This window comes from Akebia trifoliata, chromosome 16 (assembly GCF_017979445.1).
Source record: "Akebia trifoliata isolate Shusen 1 chromosome 16, ASM1797944v1, whole genome shotgun sequence".
In the NCBI taxonomy this organism is placed as follows: domain Eukaryota; kingdom Viridiplantae; phylum Streptophyta; class Magnoliopsida; order Ranunculales; family Lardizabalaceae; genus Akebia; species Akebia trifoliata.
In genome coordinates this window covers 14,161,396-14,182,462 of record NC_141390.1, presented here as the reverse complement: position 1 = coordinate 14,182,462, position 21,067 = coordinate 14,161,396, and the positions used below count along the sequence as shown (strand labels likewise).

At 36.7% G+C, this 21,067-nt stretch overlaps 1 protein-coding gene across 2 annotated transcripts; it reads left to right on the top strand.

The window, feature by feature from the left end:
• Positions 1-8,012: 8,012 nt before the first annotated feature.
• Positions 8,013-18,377, top strand: LOC147382610 (uncharacterized). Of its 2 annotated transcripts, XM_086428894.1 has the most exons (10): positions 8,013-8,490; positions 9,211-9,316; positions 10,233-10,900; positions 11,393-11,498; positions 11,791-12,476; positions 12,772-12,877; positions 14,892-15,041; positions 15,117-15,730; positions 17,756-17,854; positions 17,931-18,377. In XM_086428894.1, the coding sequence occupies exons 1-10, from the start codon at positions 8,083-8,085 to the stop codon at positions 18,039-18,041; spliced, it is 3,054 nt and encodes a 1,017-aa protein (XP_086285020.1). In that variant the 5' UTR covers positions 8,013-8,082; the 3' UTR covers positions 18,042-18,377. The 2 variants fall into 2 exon arrangements, with proteins under 2 accessions (XP_086285020.1, XP_086285019.1); XM_086428893.1 differs by having other exon boundaries at positions 8,017-8,490; positions 14,892-15,730.
• The last annotated feature ends 2,690 nt before the right edge of the window (positions 18,378-21,067 follow it).

The following is a 21,067-nucleotide window of genomic DNA, read 5'->3' as shown; positions in this document are numbered from 1 at the left end:
AGCATAAATAGCCATCCATGAAGGATAGTCTCGTGCCCTAAAATTGCATCTACTAACTGGTTTATCTTCAACATAAGAAAGCTATCATTAGGGTAGGCTTTATTTAGATTTGTAAAGTTAATAAAAACTCTAATTTTACCATTCTTCTTTGGCACTGCCACAATATTTGTTATCCAATCAGGGTACTGCACTTCCTTGATAAATCCTGTTCTGTTCAACTTCCTCACCTTTTCGTTTACAACTTTTCTAAATTGATGAGTTAACCTTTTGGCTTCTGTTTCACTGGCCTAATAGTTGATTCCATGTTCAAATTGTGGCAAATCACTTCAGGGTTGGTCCCCAACATTTCTTCTAAGGACTAGGCAAAGACATCACCCCTTCCTCCTCAAGCAGTTTGTTAGCTTTTTCAACTCTTCTAACGCCAATTCTTCTCCTTCTTCGATCTACCTACCTCTCCAACATCCACCATCGAGATATTCTCTAGGCATGGGGGTTCTCCAAGCTTGGTTTCCCCTACTATAACTACTATTACTGAATGTTTTCTTTAGAGAGCTCCTCATTATCCAGTGTACATACCTAGACGGCCACCTAATCTCCTTATATATCTCACATCTCTTGCAACGTTGGGAATCTCAGAACCTAGTAGTATGTTGAAGGAACGACCCTAATCTCATGGGTCCACCACCTGTCTAGGATGGCATTGTAGGGGGAACTCGCTTCGATGACCATAAACCTAGTCATTAAGGTTGTTGGTCCTGCCTGCACGGGCAATACTACTCTCCCCACGATTGGTTTGTTCTCCCATCAAACCCAATTACTAGGACCCCTGTTTGGTTGAGTACATTTTTATTAAGACCCATCTTCAGAAAGGTCGAAACGTACGAAATATTGACTGAACTGCCCTTGTCGATCAATACCTTCTTGTGAGTGAAGGTTCTTACCTGGAGGGTTACCATTAGTGTATCGTAATGGGGCCTCACTACCCCTTCTAGATTCTTATCGATGAAAGCCATAGTCTTCTCTCCGCAGAGCTCTGTCTACTTTGTAGGTCCACTTCTTGTTGTGTAGACGTGAGCTGAGTGCTCTACTTACCGACTCTTGATTCTTTCGTCAATCCTACTCAAGCTTAACCTTCTACTCTCTTGCTTAAGGATAACATGTATAACTGTTGCCCTTCCATCCTGCCCTTCAACAGGTGGTTGATCAGGCTTCTGATTCCTATCTCAAGGTGGATTCTCCCTCTATCTTTTAGGCAGGTCTCTTAGTTTACCATACTCTGCTAACCTCTGTAAAAACCTTCTTAAGGCCTGGCACCTGTTAGTGGTGTGTGCTCATATCTTGTGATACTCACAGTATCGCTCATCTTGATTTATCTGATCTAGAAGAAGTGGTACTGGCCACTCAAAGTAAGACTCGTTCACGATGAGTGGTAAGATTTTACTAGGGGGCATAGAGAAATATGTCCCCTCTTTTCTCAGCTCCCTATCCTGCTCGAGTGGTCTCTTCCTACTCTGCTGATGTGGTTGAAGTTGCTTGTTAGACTTCACCACAGTGTGTATTACTTTGCTCTTCTCGACTGAATTCTAGGGATCATCTTCCTATCTAATGTATTGTTTTGCTCTTTCGAACAGCTCACTTAACGTTTCTCGTCTCTTCTTCACAAGAAATTTTTACAACCCTGGGCCAAATGACAAAGAGTTCTTAAACACCACTACTATCGTTATCTCATCATAACTTTCCAAAGACATCACCTCTTCTTTAAATCTCCTTATAAACTCTTTGAGACTTTCCTCAAACTGCATTTTCATGCTAAGTAGATCATCCACGTCTTCGTCATTCTTTCTGTTACCAATGTACCATGTTACAAAGACAGTACAAAGCTCCTCAAAAGAAGCTACTGATCCACATGGCGACTTGTGGAACCAATTTAATAAGTTTTCCTACAGACTAGAAGGGAACAGCCTACCCATCAAACCCTTATTCTTTTCCCACAGAGCAAGCATCTGTTAGAAGTGGAATAGATGCTCCACCGGGTCTTTCATCCCTAAATAAGGGGTGAAATGTGGTAGCATATACTTCTTTGGAATTTCTCCCGCCAAGATCTCCATTGTAAAGGGAAACTTTTGAATTCCCCTGACAGCTTACACTGTTATTGTGCCAATATTTACACTCTTCAACATCTTTTTCTTCTTTTGGATCATCTCTCTAATCTCCTCTCAAGTCAAACCCATGGCGGGCTCTGCTCGAATAGTTGTAGTGGTAACTTCTATCTATCACTCTCTTGTTGGGATCAATGGTTGAGAACTTCCTTCTGCATTTGAAGTGCAATTGTCCCCACACAGGAGGCTAATGATCTCTCGGTGGGAGATCTTGTCTTGCTAGTTGTTGGTTCTCAACACGTTGACTCAGGTTCCAATTCTGTTTGGCCAAGTCATCCATCTTCGTTTGCATATCTTCCTGTTGATTTCTCATGACTTCTAATATTGCCAAGAGTTGAGCATCTACGACTGGTACCACGAGTGGGGGTGCATTGACTTCGGTGGTTATAGTGGATCTTCCTATTGTTTCGATTGAAATCAATATGCTATTGGATTCCCACAGAAAATGCCAGATTTATGGGGTCAAATTCTGGTTGATTGTGCTGATGGACTTTGCCTCATGGATCTGAAGTCACTCATGTCACCTCCATCGCTAGTACCAACAATGTACCTTCCAAAAACTCTCCAATGCTCAAGTTATAGAAGCAGATGAACAATCTAGTAAACTAGTTAGACCTCCAATCTGCCAAAAGATCTTTCCCTCAATGTTAAGGTTTTCCCTTCTCACGGGGGCTGATCTTGGGGAATCCCCTGATTCTTTGGACCCTAAACGGAATGTGGATCTTCTTGATTGGATATACTATATTAAAGAGATCTCCTCTGAGATTTCTAGGCTTGACATACGCATATCAGAATTATTGGTAATCTTTGACTAGGTTTGCCCTACTTAGCAGACTAGGTCTTATTCAGTGTTGTGCTGCCCTTCTAGCTAGATTAGGTGCTCTCTATTTTGACATGCCCTGTTGCTGGGTAGCACCTTGTATGCTAATTTACGCATAGAACCACTCAACCGGTCTGGACATGTGTACAGTAAAGATAATTGCACGGTTATCTCCTTATATATATATATATATATAATATTTATAAATTTATTTTAGAAATAAAATAAAATAGAACAATTTTTCTTTATTTCTTTTCTTTCTTTCCAACGCATTCGATCCCACTTTTCCTATCCTTTGAAAAACAAAACCCTTTAGTGAAGTGAAACCCTAGCTGTAGACCAAGGATTTGATTGTCGTCGTTGTTGAAAATTTGAAGAGGTATCCCCTCTCTTTCTCTCACACATACATACACACATAAGTGGGTTTCTGACTGGCCATTTTTGTAGCCATGGTTTCCTTGAGAGGAAACCTTTTTAATTTTAAAATGCATGTGCATGTCTGTCTCCCAATCAATATAACAATATCAGCTTGAATCCCTTAAGAGGAAACCCCTTTGATGCTCTCTTTTTTCTCTCATCATCACCTACAAAAATTTGCCTTTTTGTTTCCTTATCCGGGTTTTAATTTCTTGATTCCCCTATGAAAAAATTTGGTTTCACTTTCTTTAATTTCAAGAGCTAGACACCAAGTTCTATCTACAAGTACATGGTTGAATACCTATTGAAAAACCCTTTAGTCTTAGCTATTTTACTATTGAAATTAATAAATAGGAGAATTGAGAATTCAGCCAAACTAAGGTCAGTTTGGGTTGGTTTGGTTCTATGGGATAATTGATTTGATTTCAAATTTGTAGAACTGATCATGTTCGGTTCGATTTCAATTTTGCCCCCAACCCGAATTAAACAGAACCATGTGCACACTTAGAGAAAATGACCTAAATGCTCAGTCTTCACCTATCCAAAGAACCCTTAAATATTTCTCCAAAAACCAGTGTTTTAAAAACCAAATCGATGACCAAGCCGAGAATTTGACATACTGGTTGGATCGCGATTGGACCCTGGTTCATTTTGATTGGGCCGATTTATATTTTTCTTAAAAATAAGTATACATTTATCCTAGATTACCATTGTTAATATTTTTAAAATGATACTCTAAAAAATTAATGTTTTATTTGCCAAATCAATTGTAGACACCCGAATTTGAGCGGGCCCTCGACGTAAGACGCCCCCAAAAATTGAAAATTGGAATGGGCCCTGAAGCCCAAACACAAAACCCATCACATTTTCCATTAATAAATGTTCGAGGCAATTTACGTGGCCCATGGACCCGCACACCTCACCACTCTCCTACATCCTTAAAATCAACCCAATACTATCCATCCCAAAACCCAATCCCTCATAAATCCAATCCATCCCAAAATCCACTCAACCTAAACCCAATCCAACTTAAGCCCAATCCAACATAAACCCAACTCAACACTATTCTACAACCCAACCCAAATCCATCACCTAAGCCCAAAACCCTACCCAATCTACCACTAAAGCCCAAAGCCCACTTCACTACCCAAATCCAATCCAACCTATCATCATCACATCAAACCAATCACCAAGAGATGACACATGCCATCATCTTCTTCCACCTCCCTCATCTAATCAACTCAACCCATAACCCTACCCTAACCTAACCTATTCCCCATCCTCTCATCATCAACCACCAATACCACTACCCATACCCTACATACCCTAACCTATTCCCCATTCTCTAACACTATCAACCACCCACATCACAACCCATATCTATCCATCACTTTCCCTTAAAACACTCCCATAAAATCACCTCAACCCATACCTCCCATACTCTTCTCTTTAATCATCTAACCACCATCACCAATCAACCAATCTCTCCATCTCTCCATTTGCCACATGTCACCATCCCTTCAATCCTCTCAAAATCAAACCAATCACCACTCATCTCTCCAAATCAAACACCATACTTCTTCAACCATCTCAACACTCATTCTCCAAACAACTCCCTTACACCACCACTCCTCCCATCAACCATCACTCATCTCACCCCACCAAACACTCTACCCAAATGGATTTGGGCAAGATCCAAACCATTTGGGTTAAAACACAACCCATTTCCATCATTACAAAAATACCCTCATTTTCATCTCAAATTTCATACCCTTTTCCTCTCAAACCCATGCCATTAACCACTACTCTCATCCTTCACCCCATTATACCCTTAAGAAACCTCTCAACCTCTATAAAAACCCTTCCATTCTCCCCATACAACACCTAATGAGAATTTAAAAAAAAAAGAATCCTTAAAACACTACAACTTTCTACTTTACTCTCTTCACTACACTCAACCCTCTCTCATCTCATCTCAACACTCTACTCTCAACACCTCACTCTCAACTCCACTCAATCTTCCACAACTTCAAGCAAGTCCAAGTCAACTCAAGGGAAGCACATTTGAAGATCAACTCGAGGACAAGGTGGGTTCAACAAAAGGAACACCCCCTCCACATCCCCTCTTCTATTTTCCCCTTTCCCACACATTTGCACACACCACCATGGGTTAAATCACAATAGGGCCCCTTCTATATAAGGGTGCCCTTAATGATTGAATCCAACATTGAAAGTCCCTCATGTTTGAGGGCACACATCGATTTCCTTTCTTTTTCATTTTCATTTTCTTTTTATTTCCAAAAAAACCGAATCCGAGGTTACCACATTACGCGGATGGAGTAGGGTGCCTAACACCTTCCCTACTCCATAAATGGACCCCCTTACCTTTGAGTCAAAGGTTGGACCATGCACCTTATTCTACGAGAGTCATCAAAAGGATGTCAAAATGACATGATTTTTCAAAAACACCAATCCGGGTGACCATTCACACCCCTTTACCAATTTGAATGGTGGCGACTCCAAAACACTCCAAGTGGAGGGATGTTTGAAGAATACTCGAAATCCTGTGTCCACACCAATTTTATTACAAAATCTGGTTGGACCATTAGGTTGGCTCAAAATTTTAAAGAGTTGTGCTGGAGTGACCTCAAGCTGGAACCTCATATCGCACTTCTTGACATGAAAGTGGATAGGAACCACATCTCGATGAAAAGCATCTATGGTTCCCATTCACATTCACATTAAGAAGTGCGATATGAGGTTCTAGACTGAGGTCAGTTCAACATTATTCATTTTTAAACACTGCAAAATTCCATTGTCTTCAAGTCCTTTAATTGCTAGGTATTTTAGAAATACACCATTGTAAAATTGTCCACTTAACCCAAAGTCAATGTTGTTTTTTTCTTGATGATTTAACCATGGGTGCAACTTTGTTTAGTTTGGAGTCAAATTGGAATTGAATCGACCTATGGTTAGTTCCATTAAATGAAAACTAGAGGCAAACCAAAGTGCCATAGAATCGAACCAAGTTAAGGCCGGTTTGGTTCAGTTCTATGGGTTGCCAATATCCTAAAAACATGTTTGAAGAAACATATATTTAATAAAATTAAATAAATATGACGTTTCACATAATAAGTTAATCTATCCATCAATAGAAACAAAAAAGTCATTAATTTTTCTATTAATTAAAGACATTAATCCATTCATCCAAAAAATATCATTATATCCAAAAAAAGGTCATCAATTTATCCATAAAAATGGGTATAGTTTATTAAATAAATAATATTTATTTACAATTCTATTAATGTAAGGATTCGGTTCGGTTTTATACAAGGCTTGATACAAGAACCAAACCATATTGATCGATTTTCTAATTTGTTAACATAGAATCGAACTGAAGTTCATTATAAACTAAACCAAAACAATCCAAAGCTCTCCAATTGGTTTGAACAGGACCAAGTTGCACCCATAACTTTAACTGTGAAATTGATTTTCTTTTTCCCAAATTTTGATTTAGTAATTGAAGTATTTCACCGTTTAATCATCAAGACTACTCGACCTTGACTTATGAGAAGGGAGTAAATCTAATATTCCATTTTGCAAGGAGGTAAACCTCATATTGTCATTTAACAAGAGGGTATTTTTGAGATATTGGCCCTACTTGTTTGCACCGCAAACAGTCGTAAACAGAAATGTTTTCCAAACTTTGCATAATTTGTTTGCTTGGTTGTTATTTAATAAATGGGTCCCACTGTAAACTATCATTAAATTTTGTTAAAATCTCAACAAAATCTCTGTGAATTTTTCTGGAGCAAATAACTACAGAAATATTTACGTCAATTGACATTTCTTCATAAATTAGATTGAGCTTTCTTCATAAATTGGGCGGACGAATAGGAGAAAGCGTTTTCAAAGTTCATTCTCTCAGATGAATTCTACAAAATAAGGTAAATTTTCTGCTTCTTTGATTATTGATTTCTACAGTATCCCAATAGAGTATTTGAATTTCGAATAAACCAACAAGAAATAACCCATTGTTACGTAGCTACAATCAACACTGAAAACCCATCAACGCTCATAAAAAACTAGCTCAATTTTAAAATCGAATCTGAATGTCTCCAAATAGATCAAACCCCACAAAAGAGCAACTAAACAAATCAAAATCCAAAATCCATAATAATGGAATCAAGATCAAAGAACCCATGAAGGATTCAAAGATACAATACCTTGAAGCAAGAGCTTTTGAGAGGGTTTCATTGAGATCCATTGAACATGTTCCATGTCATCTTCAACTCATCCTCTAATCTTCAACTTTTTTTGAAAATTCTATTGGTGAGATTTCAAGGTTCTAGTAGATAGAATCCCGAGGAGAAAACAAATGAAAGAAAATAAAAAAAACCAATACCCAACGGTTGAAGATGACAGATTTTTGGGTAAAAAATCCAACTTTTGCCAAATGAGAGCTTTTAGGTCATTTTAGTTCGAATCTCATGGCAGAATGAATATTAAACCAAGGGTATCCAAGATATGAACAAAAATTCACGGGGGTATCTCTAAATCACCCTAAAATTTATCGTTTTGCCGCCAAAAATCTCTTCCCTCCATCTTCCAAGATTTCCCGCCACCAAAGCCCACTAAAGTGCCCTCTCTCTCTCTCTCTCTCTAACAGACGCAGCAGCAGACGTCATGGAAACAGAGTTGAGAACAAAGAAGAGAAAACAGAGCTCCTCATCCATCGATCCAGATTTGTCTCTGAGAAACCCTAAGAACTTGATCGAGGAAGCTTTCAACAATGGCGAACCCATTTCTCGAACATCCATGAAGGATCTTCGAGCAAGAAGAGTTTTCTCTCCCGCTTCGTTTTCCAATGAGAAGGGCAATGTTGGAGGAGGATCTGTGGTTGAAGACCCAAAACTCCAATTCGATATGGAGTTGTGTTCTGAAGATCAGAAAAACAGTGGAAACACTACTGAGAATTCGATCTCATGTATTGTTGGTGTTGGTGATGGTGATGCGTTTTGTAAATCGAAGCAGAAAACCAATCTTTCTCTTGAGAACACTTCCAGAGAAAGGGGTTCCAGCAATGGTAGATCGGTAAGCTCGATAACAATTTTTCAGTTCTAAGCAGTTCCAGCTATTTGATTGTAAATTTATTTCTAGTCTTTCTTGTATAATTTATTCCTCTGACATTTCTTATTCTTGGGTTTTTGTGGAATGACAAACTGATTCTGCAATAGCATAGTAACCAAGTTTGGATTCGGGGTCGGGAATTCAGTTCAGTTAATTTGGATAAGTTCGAAAAAGTTTCATAAAAAAAGAATAGAGAAAGTTTCAGGATTATACAAATGATTTATATTTTAGGTTTCTTCCCAAAACTATAACCTCCTTAAAACCCCTTTGTTGTTCTTGAAATTTGAAGGTTGAAGAAAATAAAATTTTGAGGTTGTAAGGTAAAAATATTACCCTACTAATCAATAGAAGAATGACTCATGAGAGAATACATGATCCTGACTATGTAAACACGAAACCCAGTGGTTGAGATTTATATGTATACTGTGTTTTTTTTGTGCCTCATTCTTTATGAGACACTGGATAGTGGCCCAATCAATAAATCACCGATTAATTCATTGATTCACTGCCAATTTAATAGCCTGGTCCTTTACTCAATGAATTTTAATAATTTTTTGAAAAAAACAATCATTGAATATTGTGACGAGGACTGATAGTGACATTTTTTATGTGTTTTGAATGTTCTTTGTAATTCTTTTATGAGGAAAGTATAAAATTCTGCTGCTTAAAATTGGTAATTTGCAGGGAGTACTTATTCCTTGTTTGCGGAAGAAGCTATTCAAAGCCCCGAATTCCCTCGGCTATAGAAGATTGCTGCCATTTCTTATGGAAATAGAAAAAGATAATTATGGTAACTTCTTATGCCTTCTACATATCATGCTTTTTGATTTATGACATTCAAATATACAAAACACTACCTATCAAAAAAAAAAAACAATATACATAGCACTAATTTTCTTCTAAAATCCCAAGTCGAAGTTGCAAAGTTGAACTAGTGAAAGGAGAAAAAAAATGAATATTTTGGTAAGCATTGAGAAAAATTTTGCACTGAAATTTGAGAATTTCCCTCTCAAACCCAACACTATATTAATTACCTATTATTGGGTAAATTTTTGTGGCTTATGTAAGGAGAATGGCGAGTCTGTGGACCATATCCTTCTTCATTGGAAGGTGGCTTCAAAGATTTGGTCGCACTTCTTGGGTCTTTTTGGTGTTGCTTGATGTGTTCCAAAGACTTCTCGTGATTTAGTAGTTGGGTGGTTAATCATTGGAGTGGGTTTCTCGGCCTTCAAGAGAAAACTTCGGAGCTTTATGCCCTTCATGATCTGTTGGGAGATTTGGAAAGAGAGAAACCTTAGGATTTTCGAGGCGAAGGAGACCTCTTTTCAAGGAATTTTGTTCTCAATTTTGGGGTTTATTTTTCTTTGGAGAAAGGTCTTCCAAGAATCAAATGGGGTCTTCTTTGAAGATTTTGTAGCAAAATGGGGTTGGGTGTGTAGCATTGAGGTGTAATTTGGGTCTGCTTTTTTTTTCTTTTCCAGTTTTTTGTACCTCGTTCATGGTCATCTCAACTGTGTTTGTTCAATACAGATCTTTGACTTATCTAAAAAAAAAATTGTCTATCGTTGAATTCGAAAGATTATCGATTCTGAAACTTAGAGATGGTAAGAATCTGACATATCTGACCAAATAGAATCCTTACAAATGATATCAGTTTTCATAGACAATAATAATATTATTTATCTCGCAAAATGAATTCTTCACAGATGTTTTGGGAATTAGTCCTTGCCAAAAAGTTGAGAAGTCTGAGGAGGAAAGGCTTCTCCCATCACTGTCTGCCTCTGCTCGGCACATTCCCATAGATGGAGAGAATACAGAACTTTTGCCCGTTGGACGCCTTTGTTGGGGTTCAGAATCTCTCCCGACTTCCAGGACAAGTGAATTGACTCATCTTCTTAATTGCCGGAATTCGGAATCTCCTGAACAGTCTATTACTGAATCTGCCATTCAAAAGCCTCCTGAAAACTCTTTCTCTCCACTCTATGATCCCATGATCATGAAACCACCTGATTCATATACTGAAAGTGCATCACAAGATCAACAGTATATTTCAGATAGATTTAGCGCGATGGAGCCAACTCATGAAGTGATAGGTTCATCTCGTGATGGAGGAGCTGAGATTCAAGATACAAACCTCCAATTCAAGGTGGAGTTGTGTCTCGAGGTTCAGAAAAACAGTGGAAACACTGAGAATTCGATCTCATGTGGTGCTGAATTGCTTCAGACAACTCCTCCAGACGACGATGTCTTTTGTAAATTGCAGCAGAAAACGGATCTTGTTCTTGAGAACACGTCCAGCGAAGGGGTTTCTGGCAATGGTAGCCGAGTTGATGAAGGTGACAAGCACAATCAATCCAACACCACGACTAGATCGGTAAGCCCGATAACCATTTCTTCAGCTCTCAGAAATTCTATTGATCAACATTGATAGGCATTATTAGTTAATTTCTATTATTTGATGTATATAGTTTATTCCACTGTGACATTTCTTATTCTGTTTTTTTTTTTTTTTGTGGAATTACAAACTGATTCACTAATAGTGACATTGTTTATGGGTTTCAAATGTTCTTTTAGAAGTATAAAATAAAATTCCTCTGCTTTAATTAATTTCAGTTATTTGATAGGTAATTTACATCAAGTCTTTCTGTATACAATCCTTATTCTTTATTCATCGGGTAAGCTTGTTTTAGTGAGGTCAGTAACTCGGTTATGGTGGGAATTGAACCCAGGTCTATGGTATCATTGCCCATAGACTTTACCATAGTGACATTGTTTATGTTTTGAATGTTTTTTTCTTAACTCTTTTTAACAGAAAGTATAAAATTCTTCTGCTTGAAATTTCATTCATCAATGTGGTATTTTGCAGGGAGTACTTTTTCCTTGTTCGCGCATGAAGCTATTCAAAGCCCCGAATTCTTTCAGCTACAGAAGATTGCTACCATTTCTTATGGAGATAGAGAAAGATACTTCTAGTAACTTCTTTTGCCTTATACCTTTCATGTTTATTGATTTATGACATTCAAATATGTTGAACTGGTGAAAGAAAACAAAAAGTAAAATTTTGGGAGGCATTGAGAAAAGAGCTTGGACTGTTGATAATTTCCCTCTCAAACCAAACACTGCAATAATTATCTATCGTAGAATTCGATATATAATTGATCCTGCTAGACATTAAGAATCTGACTTAGATGATCAAATAGATTCTCAGTTTTATATCGACTATAATAATATTCATTATTATCTAATAAAATGAATTCTTCACAGATGTTTTGGGAAATAGTCCATGCCAAAAAGTTGAGAAATCCGTAGAGGAAAAGCCTCTTCCATCGCTATCTACTTCTCCTGCTCAACAGATTCCCATAGATAGAGCTGATACAAAACTTTTACCCGTGGGATGCCTTTCAGGGGATTTGGAAGCTCGCCAAACCTCCATGTTGACAGAAATATTTCCACATATTGTTTCATCTAATTTTTACTGCCCGAATTTGGAATCTCCCGAACAACCCATTCGTGAACCTGCCATTCAAAAGTCTCCTAAAACTTCTTTCTCTCCAGTCCATGACTCCATTATCATAAAAACACCCAATTCATACACTGAAAGTGCATCACAAGTTCAACAAGAAATTTCAGATAAATCTAGTAAGATGGAGCCAGCTCATGATGTGATAGGTTCTGTTCATGTTAGAGGAGCTGAGATTGAAGATACGAACCTACAACTCAAAGTGGAGCCATGTCTAGAGGATAAGAAAACCAGTGGAAACACTGAGAATTCGAATTCATGTGGTGGTGAATGGTTTCAGACAACACCTCCAGACAGTGATATCTTTTGTAAATCAAAACCGAAAACTGATCTTGTTCTTGGAAACATATCAAGTGAAAGGGTTTTCAGCAATGGTAGCTGCGTCAGTGAAGGTGAAAAACATCATCAATCCAGCCCCAAGACTAGATCGGTAAGCCGATAACTACTTTTCAGTTCTTCAATAGCGATTCTATTGATCAATAATGGTAGGCATGCTTTGTTAATCTCATTTATTTGATCGCAAACTCATATCTACTCTTTTAGTACATAAGTTACTCCTACATGACATTTCTTATGCCTAGATTTTTTGTGGAGCAACACAGATAACTGACATTGTGTTTGAATGTTCTTCATTACATCTGCTTAAGATACAGCCGTATATTTATCTAGAAGTTGCATCCTCAGATCTCTGTTTTGATCTCTTCTTAAACACTGGTATTTTGCAGGGAATGAATATTCCTTGTTCACGGATGAAGCTATTCAAAACCCCGGGTTCTTTCAGCTACAGAAGATTGCTGCCATTTCTTTTGGCCAGAGAAAAGGATAATTCTAGTAATTTCTTATACCTTCTAACATTTTATGCTTATTGAATTTTCACTTTTAAAAATACAAACCCTACTTTTCTTATTAAATCCCAAGTCAAAGTTGTAAACATTATTTTTTTTGCTAGGTGGGATTTGAACCTAGGTCATTGGATCAACACTCCTCAAGCCTTTACCAACTTAGCTAAGTTGGTACATATAGTCGAAGTTGTAAACTTGAATTAGTGAAAGATTACAAAATAAGAGTATTGTGGGAGGCATTAAGAAAAGACCATACTGAAATCTGAAAGTTGTCCTCTCTAATCCATCATATATATAGGGGATCCTTCAGAGGCCCTAAAGAGAACCAAACATTGTGCCAAACATTTTTTCAAAATATGGGTTAGAACTTTCGGAATGGGCTGATTTTCTGTGAGGATAATCTCTATCGTGAGGGGATCATCCTCACAAAAAACCAGCCCATTCTGCAACTTCTATCCCCATCAACAGTGGTTTGGAAATAATTGACTGTCCAAGTTTCTTCAACTTGTAAACTACGGTTAGAAGTTTCAAAATGGGCTTATTTTTTTAGGATGATCTCTTCACCATCCTCACAAAAAAATCAGCCCATTCTGAAACTTCTAACCATAGTTTGAAAAATGTTTGGTTGTCTTTGGGGCCTCCGAACGCTTCCCATATATATATGAGGATTGCTAATGTCGAAGACCTCATGGGGACGTTAGCATTGTGCACCACATTTTTTTTTCCAATAATACCCTTTTCCATTTTGTCTTTTAGTGAAAAAGACAAGGGTATATTAGTCTTTTACATAATAAATACATTTATTATGCCCTTAATAAATGCATTTATTATCTTGGCATTGATTACCTAAGCATTTACTATAAAAGAACATTTAAATCAAAAGACTAATATGCCCTTAACATTTATTATGTAAACGACCAACATACCCTTGTCTGTTTTACTAAAAAAATGGGGAGGGGTATTATTGGAAAGTGAATTTGGTAGACAATGCTAATGTCCACGTCCCCATGAGGTCTTGGACATTAGCATTATATTATATATATGTATATGATCTAAAATTTTCTGAATGGGCTGATTTTTTGTGAAGATGATCTCGAAATTTCTAACCCCAGTTTACAACTTGAAGAATCGTGGACTGTCTATTTTTACTATTAGTTTGTAAACCACTTTTCATGGGGTTAGAAGTTTTGGAATGGGCTGAATTTTTTTTTGATGATGATCTCACATTAGAGATCATTTTGACAAAAAATCAGCCCATTCTGAAACTTTTTAGCCATATAGGACAAAATTGTCTACAACTTTTGCTACCGTACACTGTCCATATATATACATATAGGGTCAGATTCGGCAGCCAACATTAGGGAACCAATGATTTGTTCTAAATGGATTAAAAGTTTCAGATTGAGCTGGTTTTTTGCGAGGATGATCTCTATGACGAGGAGAACATCCTCACAAAAAATCAGCCCAATCTAAACCTTCCAATCCCATCAAAGTGATTAGAATTGTGGACCGTCAATTTTTTACCGATAATTTGTAAACCACTTTTGATGGATTTAGAAGTTTCAAATTAGGCTGTTTTTTTGTGAGGATGATTCCTCACCCTAGAGATCATCCTCACAAAAAATCAGCTCAATCATAAACTTTTAAGCCATATAGGACAAAATTGGCTCCCTAACGTTGGCTGCCGAACGACACCTATATATATATATATATAGGTTCAGGATCCCTGGACTCCTAAGAATGACTCATGAAAAAAACACATGATCCCAACCCTTTAAAAGCAAAAGAGATTTGTGTTATCAAGATACTCATAAATCTCAACCATTCAATTTTGTGTTTAAAGGGTTGGGATCATGTGTCATTCTTGGGAATCAACGTATCCCAACCCATATGTATATATTCTTGATTTTGTTTGGCAGTTTTGACAACAAATTCCTTGCAGATGTTATCAGTTTTTATAGTTAAAAGAATCTTGGTTATCTCACAAAATGAATTCCTCACAGATGTTTTGGGAATTAGTCCATGCCAAAAAGTTGAGAAGATTGTGGAGGATAGGACTCGCTCATTGCTTCCCGCTTCAACTGCTCAGCACATTCCCACAGATGGAGCTAACATGGAAGTTTTGCCCGTTGGACATCCTTTTGAGGATCCAGGTGCTTCCCCAACTCCAAAGTCAATAGAAATGACTCCACTTATAGTCCCATCTAATATTTACTGCCCAACTTCAGAACTACCCATTACTGAATCTGCCATTCAAAATCATCCTGAAACCTCTATTTCTCCATCCTATGATTCCACGATCATGATGCCTCCTGATTCATATGCTGAAAGTAAATCACGAGTTCAACTGGATACATTAGAAAAATCTAGCAAGTTGGGTCCTGATCATGATGTGAAAGGTACTGTTCATGAAACAAATTTACCAGTCAAGGCATTGTCTATAAAAGAGGGTTCTTTGGAAGGAAATTCTCATTTGTCTGCGGAAGCTGAAGATCGTGCAACACTGGTACCACAATTGGAGACAGATGCAAAGCCCCTTGAAGAACTGAACTTGCATCAAGATTCACCCTACATTAATGCTCTTTCTTCTTTCGAAAAGCCATTTCGTGGTGCGACAAAGGGGATTCTGAAGAGATATCCACGAGGATGCAGAGGACTTTGCAATTGTCTTAATTGTGCTTCATTTATTCTCCATGCTGAAAGGGCATTTGAGTTCTCAAAAAGTCAGATGCAAGATGCTGAAGAAGTCACTGTGGGGCTGATGAAGGAATTGTCGTACCTGCGGAATCTATTGGAGAAATCTGTTGATGGTGCCGAGTCTCATGCAATTCCATCCAATCAGGTAAAATATAGTATGGGTCCTCGATAGAATTCTCTGAATATGTTGCACTTGATTTATTAGAGTTCCATTTGTGTGGTAGATTTTTGGACTGCCCTCGGAAATTTTGTGAACCGTAATATTAGGATTTGTTCTCTTTTTTGTTATGGTACTCGGTAATTGCAGAACAATTGGTTATCATGCTACATAATAAGTTAGGAAGAGCTGTGTGAAAAGAGAGGACTTGTTCTGTTTAAGGATTAAATGTTTTGCCAATCTGATCTTTTTATCATCATTTGAGTTCTTTTAAGAATATAGCTAAACCACATAAATTGGGACAGCATTGGCCATGTGCTGCAGTTTGTGTACAATGTTCAGTATGCTCAGACATTAGGCATTCTGGTCAAATAGTTGATTTTCCAATTGTTAACCAACCTACTCCAAAAGACTGATCTGTATGAGAGGGGGGAAAACTATGAATATAGGGGGGACACGGGGCTTAACAGGGGTATTACACATCCGAGAGTGGAGGAAAATATACACCCAACACTCCCCCTCACCCTCACCCTTTAAGGGTGGAAAGAATCGAACCCATGACCTATATGGACCTAGTGCTCTCATACCATGTTAACCGACCAACTATTCCAAAAGACCGATCTGTTGGATGGAGAACTATGAATATAAGAGAGGGTCACGGGGATTAACGGGTATATTACACACCCAAGAGTGAAGGAAAATACACATTCAACACCAATATTTGGTTTGATGATTATAGAGCAGTTTACTACCTACTAAGCCTCATCTATTATCTTGAAGCTCCATCTTTATTTGTCCTCTAATGCCTCCTTCACCCTATAGATTGGATATATTTTGTTAAGTAGCTAGCACCAAATTTAGGAAGCATATGGATAGCCAAACACTGCTAGATTTCTTTCATACTTACCTTTTCCATCCGGGTCATCATTTCTTTTCTGTTGAGTACTAGTAACAGTTCAACAGATGACCCAGGTAAATTTCAAATTCTCATGCCTTGCAGTTATTTATAATGTAAGCTTAAAGGATCCCCAAACAAATAAGATTCTTTTAGAACCATAAAATTGAGATTTGTTATGGTTTGGCTTTTCATGAATGTAGATCTATAGTGAAACTTCAACAATTTACCCTTTGCCTATTTATATTAATGATGGTGAAGCTCAATTTTCATTTTCTTTTCCTCTAGTGTGAATAGATATAAATCTGCACTCCTTTAGGAAATGGTGATGAAAGAATGAACAATAACAAGATGATAGTGGGAAGACATAATACTAGGTGGTTCTCCTTGCACTGCCATAACTTGAAGCTTAGTTTTTCAATTCAGACTAAACAAGAGAAACAAGTAACTCGTGGAACCGCTTGATGTCGAAGTACCTGTCAAGGAAATTTCTCATCACCGAACAGTTCCATAGAACAATTTTTTTTTTCGAAGTAGGTAAGTGTTTAAAGCAGGGCAAAAGTCTACAAGAAGATAATAGTTAAAGTTTCCAAAACTCATACTCTGGATGTTGTGTTTGCTGCTTAGACTTGAATGGAAGATCATATTAGGTTTTGAACAATGAGATGTTGTTAACAACATAAACTTTGTGTCGCTTATATGGGTGATGTTTAGCATAATTTTCACTGTTTTGATTGCAGATTGTTAGTTAAAGACTTGGGTTCAGTCAATGACTTTTGACAGAGATGATGTTGGTTCTATCCTTGATCAAAGACATTGATGCATTCTAAGTTGACTTCTATTTTTTACACATCTAGGCATTTGAAAATGCCAAAGCAACCTGAAGCCTTGAGTTCAGAGCAATATAAGAAATTAATCTGAATTAGCAATCCAGTTCCCAAAAAACTAGGCAAAATTTCTCTCTGAATTAGAATTTTTTCTTCTGAAATTCATCTTTCAGAGACACACATACACACCAAAAAGAAAAAAAAAAGCAATGTAGGATCAATTACTAACAAAAGAAAATATAAATGATCTAAAACCACCCATGTCTAAAATTTGAGTTTATCTAATTGCAGGTGAAAGGAGCTTGCAGGAAAGCATCCAAAGCAGAAGAATTGGCAAAAAACCGCCTAAAGCAAATGAACCAAGAACTAAATATTCACTGCAGAACCACGGTAGGATTTTTTTTTTTTTTAGCATTTTCAGAATAAAATCTTCACATAGCTGATTCTCGATTTTGTTTCCAATCAGTGCTTGCAGAGGCCAAGGGTGAGGTTTGCTGATCATACTGAAATGCTAATACCAATAACTGACACTTGCCAAGGAAAAAGTTGGACAAATGAGACAGAAGATAGTGGGTAAAGATATGTATCAATGCCTTTAAATTTTCTTTTTCAATTAAGAGTGCATATGATTAGTTTAGCTGATGGTTCCTTATCCTATAGGATTTAGTGCTTAGCTCTCTGCATGGCTTCAAGAGGTACACTATTCTTGGAAAAGGGCTCTTTTGGTGCATAATGTAATGACAAGTTGCAAATGTGTCTGATAGAAGGGGGAGGTTTCTTTGTTTATAGGATGAGACACTCCAGGAAAATTCTTTCCTTGTCCCAGCAGCCAAACATGTATCATGTTGGATTCCACCACCAATTTGTTTTTATTTTGCATTTTTAGGTGTAAAACAGTAATATATTGCGTCCCCATCTTCCTGCATATATATAAAAATAAAAATAAAAATATTGTGAATCTCTCTTTCAGAATGCACCATTATGATCATTTTGGCCATGAAAGAATGGCTGAACCTCCCTTGAAATTTGAGAGCATACCCCACACTAACCTTTTATTATTATACCAAATGATGAAATCAAGTAAAGGGTCTTGGCCGTAATTAAGTATTGTATGTCTTGGCTTGTTTCAATATTTCTTGAGAGTCTTGGATTTTCTCCTCCTGACTAATACATTTGACTCCAGACTTCTAAACCTTATTGCCTGCAGTCAGACTCAGACATGGTATTTTTAAGAGGGAGCAACTTCTTTCTAAATCCCCACTAAATTTTCTGCTGTGACTTCATAGTCCATTAAATAAACTTTTTCTTTGTTAATGACCCCCCGGCCCGACTCCCTTTCAATAGGAAAAAGGTAGATGATTCAAATTGTTTAGATAGACAATTTAAATCATTGAGATCTTCCTTTGTCCCAATCATCAACATTTTGCAATCATCAAGGCCAAGGGCTGATTTGTTTTTTGACAGTTACACATGAATTATCAAGATCAACATTCAAATTGTTGAGATTGACCTTGTTACAATGTCAACAATTTGCAACCATCAAGGCCAAGGGCTGATCTCAACGATTTGAATCATCAATCGTGATGATTTGAGTTTGTTGTCTTACCTAGATGAGAGGCATTAAGAAAGAAAGATTTTATTATTAACAACCCAAAACTCAGTGCATGTGTTTCCATGAAGTAGGCAAGTTGCGGATATCTCAAATTCAAGAGAGTTCGAATGGGTACACATGGAGGTTAGAGCGAGTTGTTCAGTTTAGGAATGAAGAGTTGGAAATGGAATTAATCTTGAATGCAACTGGTTTGGACTTTGAGTCAGGTGCCACCTAGTTGATAAAGCCTTTTGGTGGTGATACCCTTGACCTATTAGATTCCTGTTTAAAAAAAAAATTTGAAGAAAAGAAAGAAAGAAAGAAAGATAGTGGCTCTATACACTATTAGATTCCTTCCTCAGTTCCCAACCCCTTTTTTTCTAAGACTGGGCTTAAAAATTTAAAAGCCCAAATACCCAATTAGGATCACAAACCTATCGATCATGTTCTCAACAACCCCTTTCTTCCATTTAATTAAGACATTCAAGGCAATATTTCTTTGTGGGATTGTTTTATATAAGTTGAGGCATGTTACCATGGCTTAGTTCATGCCTTCATGGTCCATTAAAAATAAAAGTGAAAATAAAGGGGTGCGCAATTTGCACCCACTTTAATGCTTTCACCAACTTAAAATGTGGGTAGAAGTAGTAATTTTAGTTTTACTGCTTTCACCCACCATCCCATAGCGAATGTTATTCGGTCTTCTTTTTCTTTTTTCTTTGCATTTAAAAAGTTTCAACTAAGCTTTCAACAAGAATATTGTGATACAAGAAGTAATACCCTTAGTGTTAAACTTTCAGCGTCAAGTAAGTCGCAATTCTCTTGTGATCTTCTAATTAAGAACACATGCTTAGTGTCAACAATAGAAAAGAACAAGGGAATACAATCCTACACATGGCCAAAAGGGAAAGAAGGAAATTAGAAAGAGCATTCTTGCTTTGAAATAATACAATATTATTAAACTTTGTCTACTAATAATGATTCACGTTGAGTGCTATTTATAAATAAATAAATAAATAAAATCCTAATAAAACCAATATTCTAAAACAAAAGGATAGAATCCTAATCTAAGTTGTAAAATAAATTTAACTAAAACTAAATTACTAAATAAATCCCAATCTAACTTAGTCTCTAACTTGGGATAAAATCCTAATCTAAATAGGATTAAACCACTTATCCTAAATAATTTGAGTCAGTGATGACTTTAAACACTCCACCTCAACGTTGACTCTTTATTCATGACACCAAGCTGTTATCGAAATTTAGGGAATTTTGAAAAAGACACACCCTTTGTGAAAATACCCATCATCTGTTCTTTTGAATTAATTGAGAGAAGAGTGATATCTCCTTTTAGTACATTCTTTCTAATGAAATGATGATGCACTTCAATGTGTTTCGTACGAGCATGAAACATTGGATTTTCTGCCAATCAAATTACGTTCTCATTGTCGTAGTATAGTCCAACTGAATAGTTGTTTTGTTGCTTGGTGTCTAACATCATTTGCATGAGTATTTTGAATAATCATCTATAAAAGTTATAAAATACCTTTTCCTACCTCTAGTTAAAATATTATTCATATCACAAATATCAAAATGTATAAGATCTAGAATCTTAGAATTTCTTTCAACATTTTAAAAAGATTTTCTAGTAATTTTTTCATGTATACAAATTCAACATTTATCGAAAACATTATTTTCAAGTCTAGGGATTAAATCTAATTTAGCCATATAATTCATTCTACCAATGTTAACATGTCATAACCTATCATGCCATAAAGAAAAAGAGTCAATAATATAAATACTAAAAGACATTTCATTCATTAAATTAATTTTGAACATCCTATTACAATACAATTTTGTTTGATTCAAAGACTAGTTTGAAACCATGTTTATTTAATGAACTGGCTGAAATCAGATTCTTTCAAATCTCTGGAACGTACAAAACATCATGTAAGTTTAAGATCTTATTAGAAGAAAGCTTCAAATTTATTGACCTAAATTCTATGATTTTT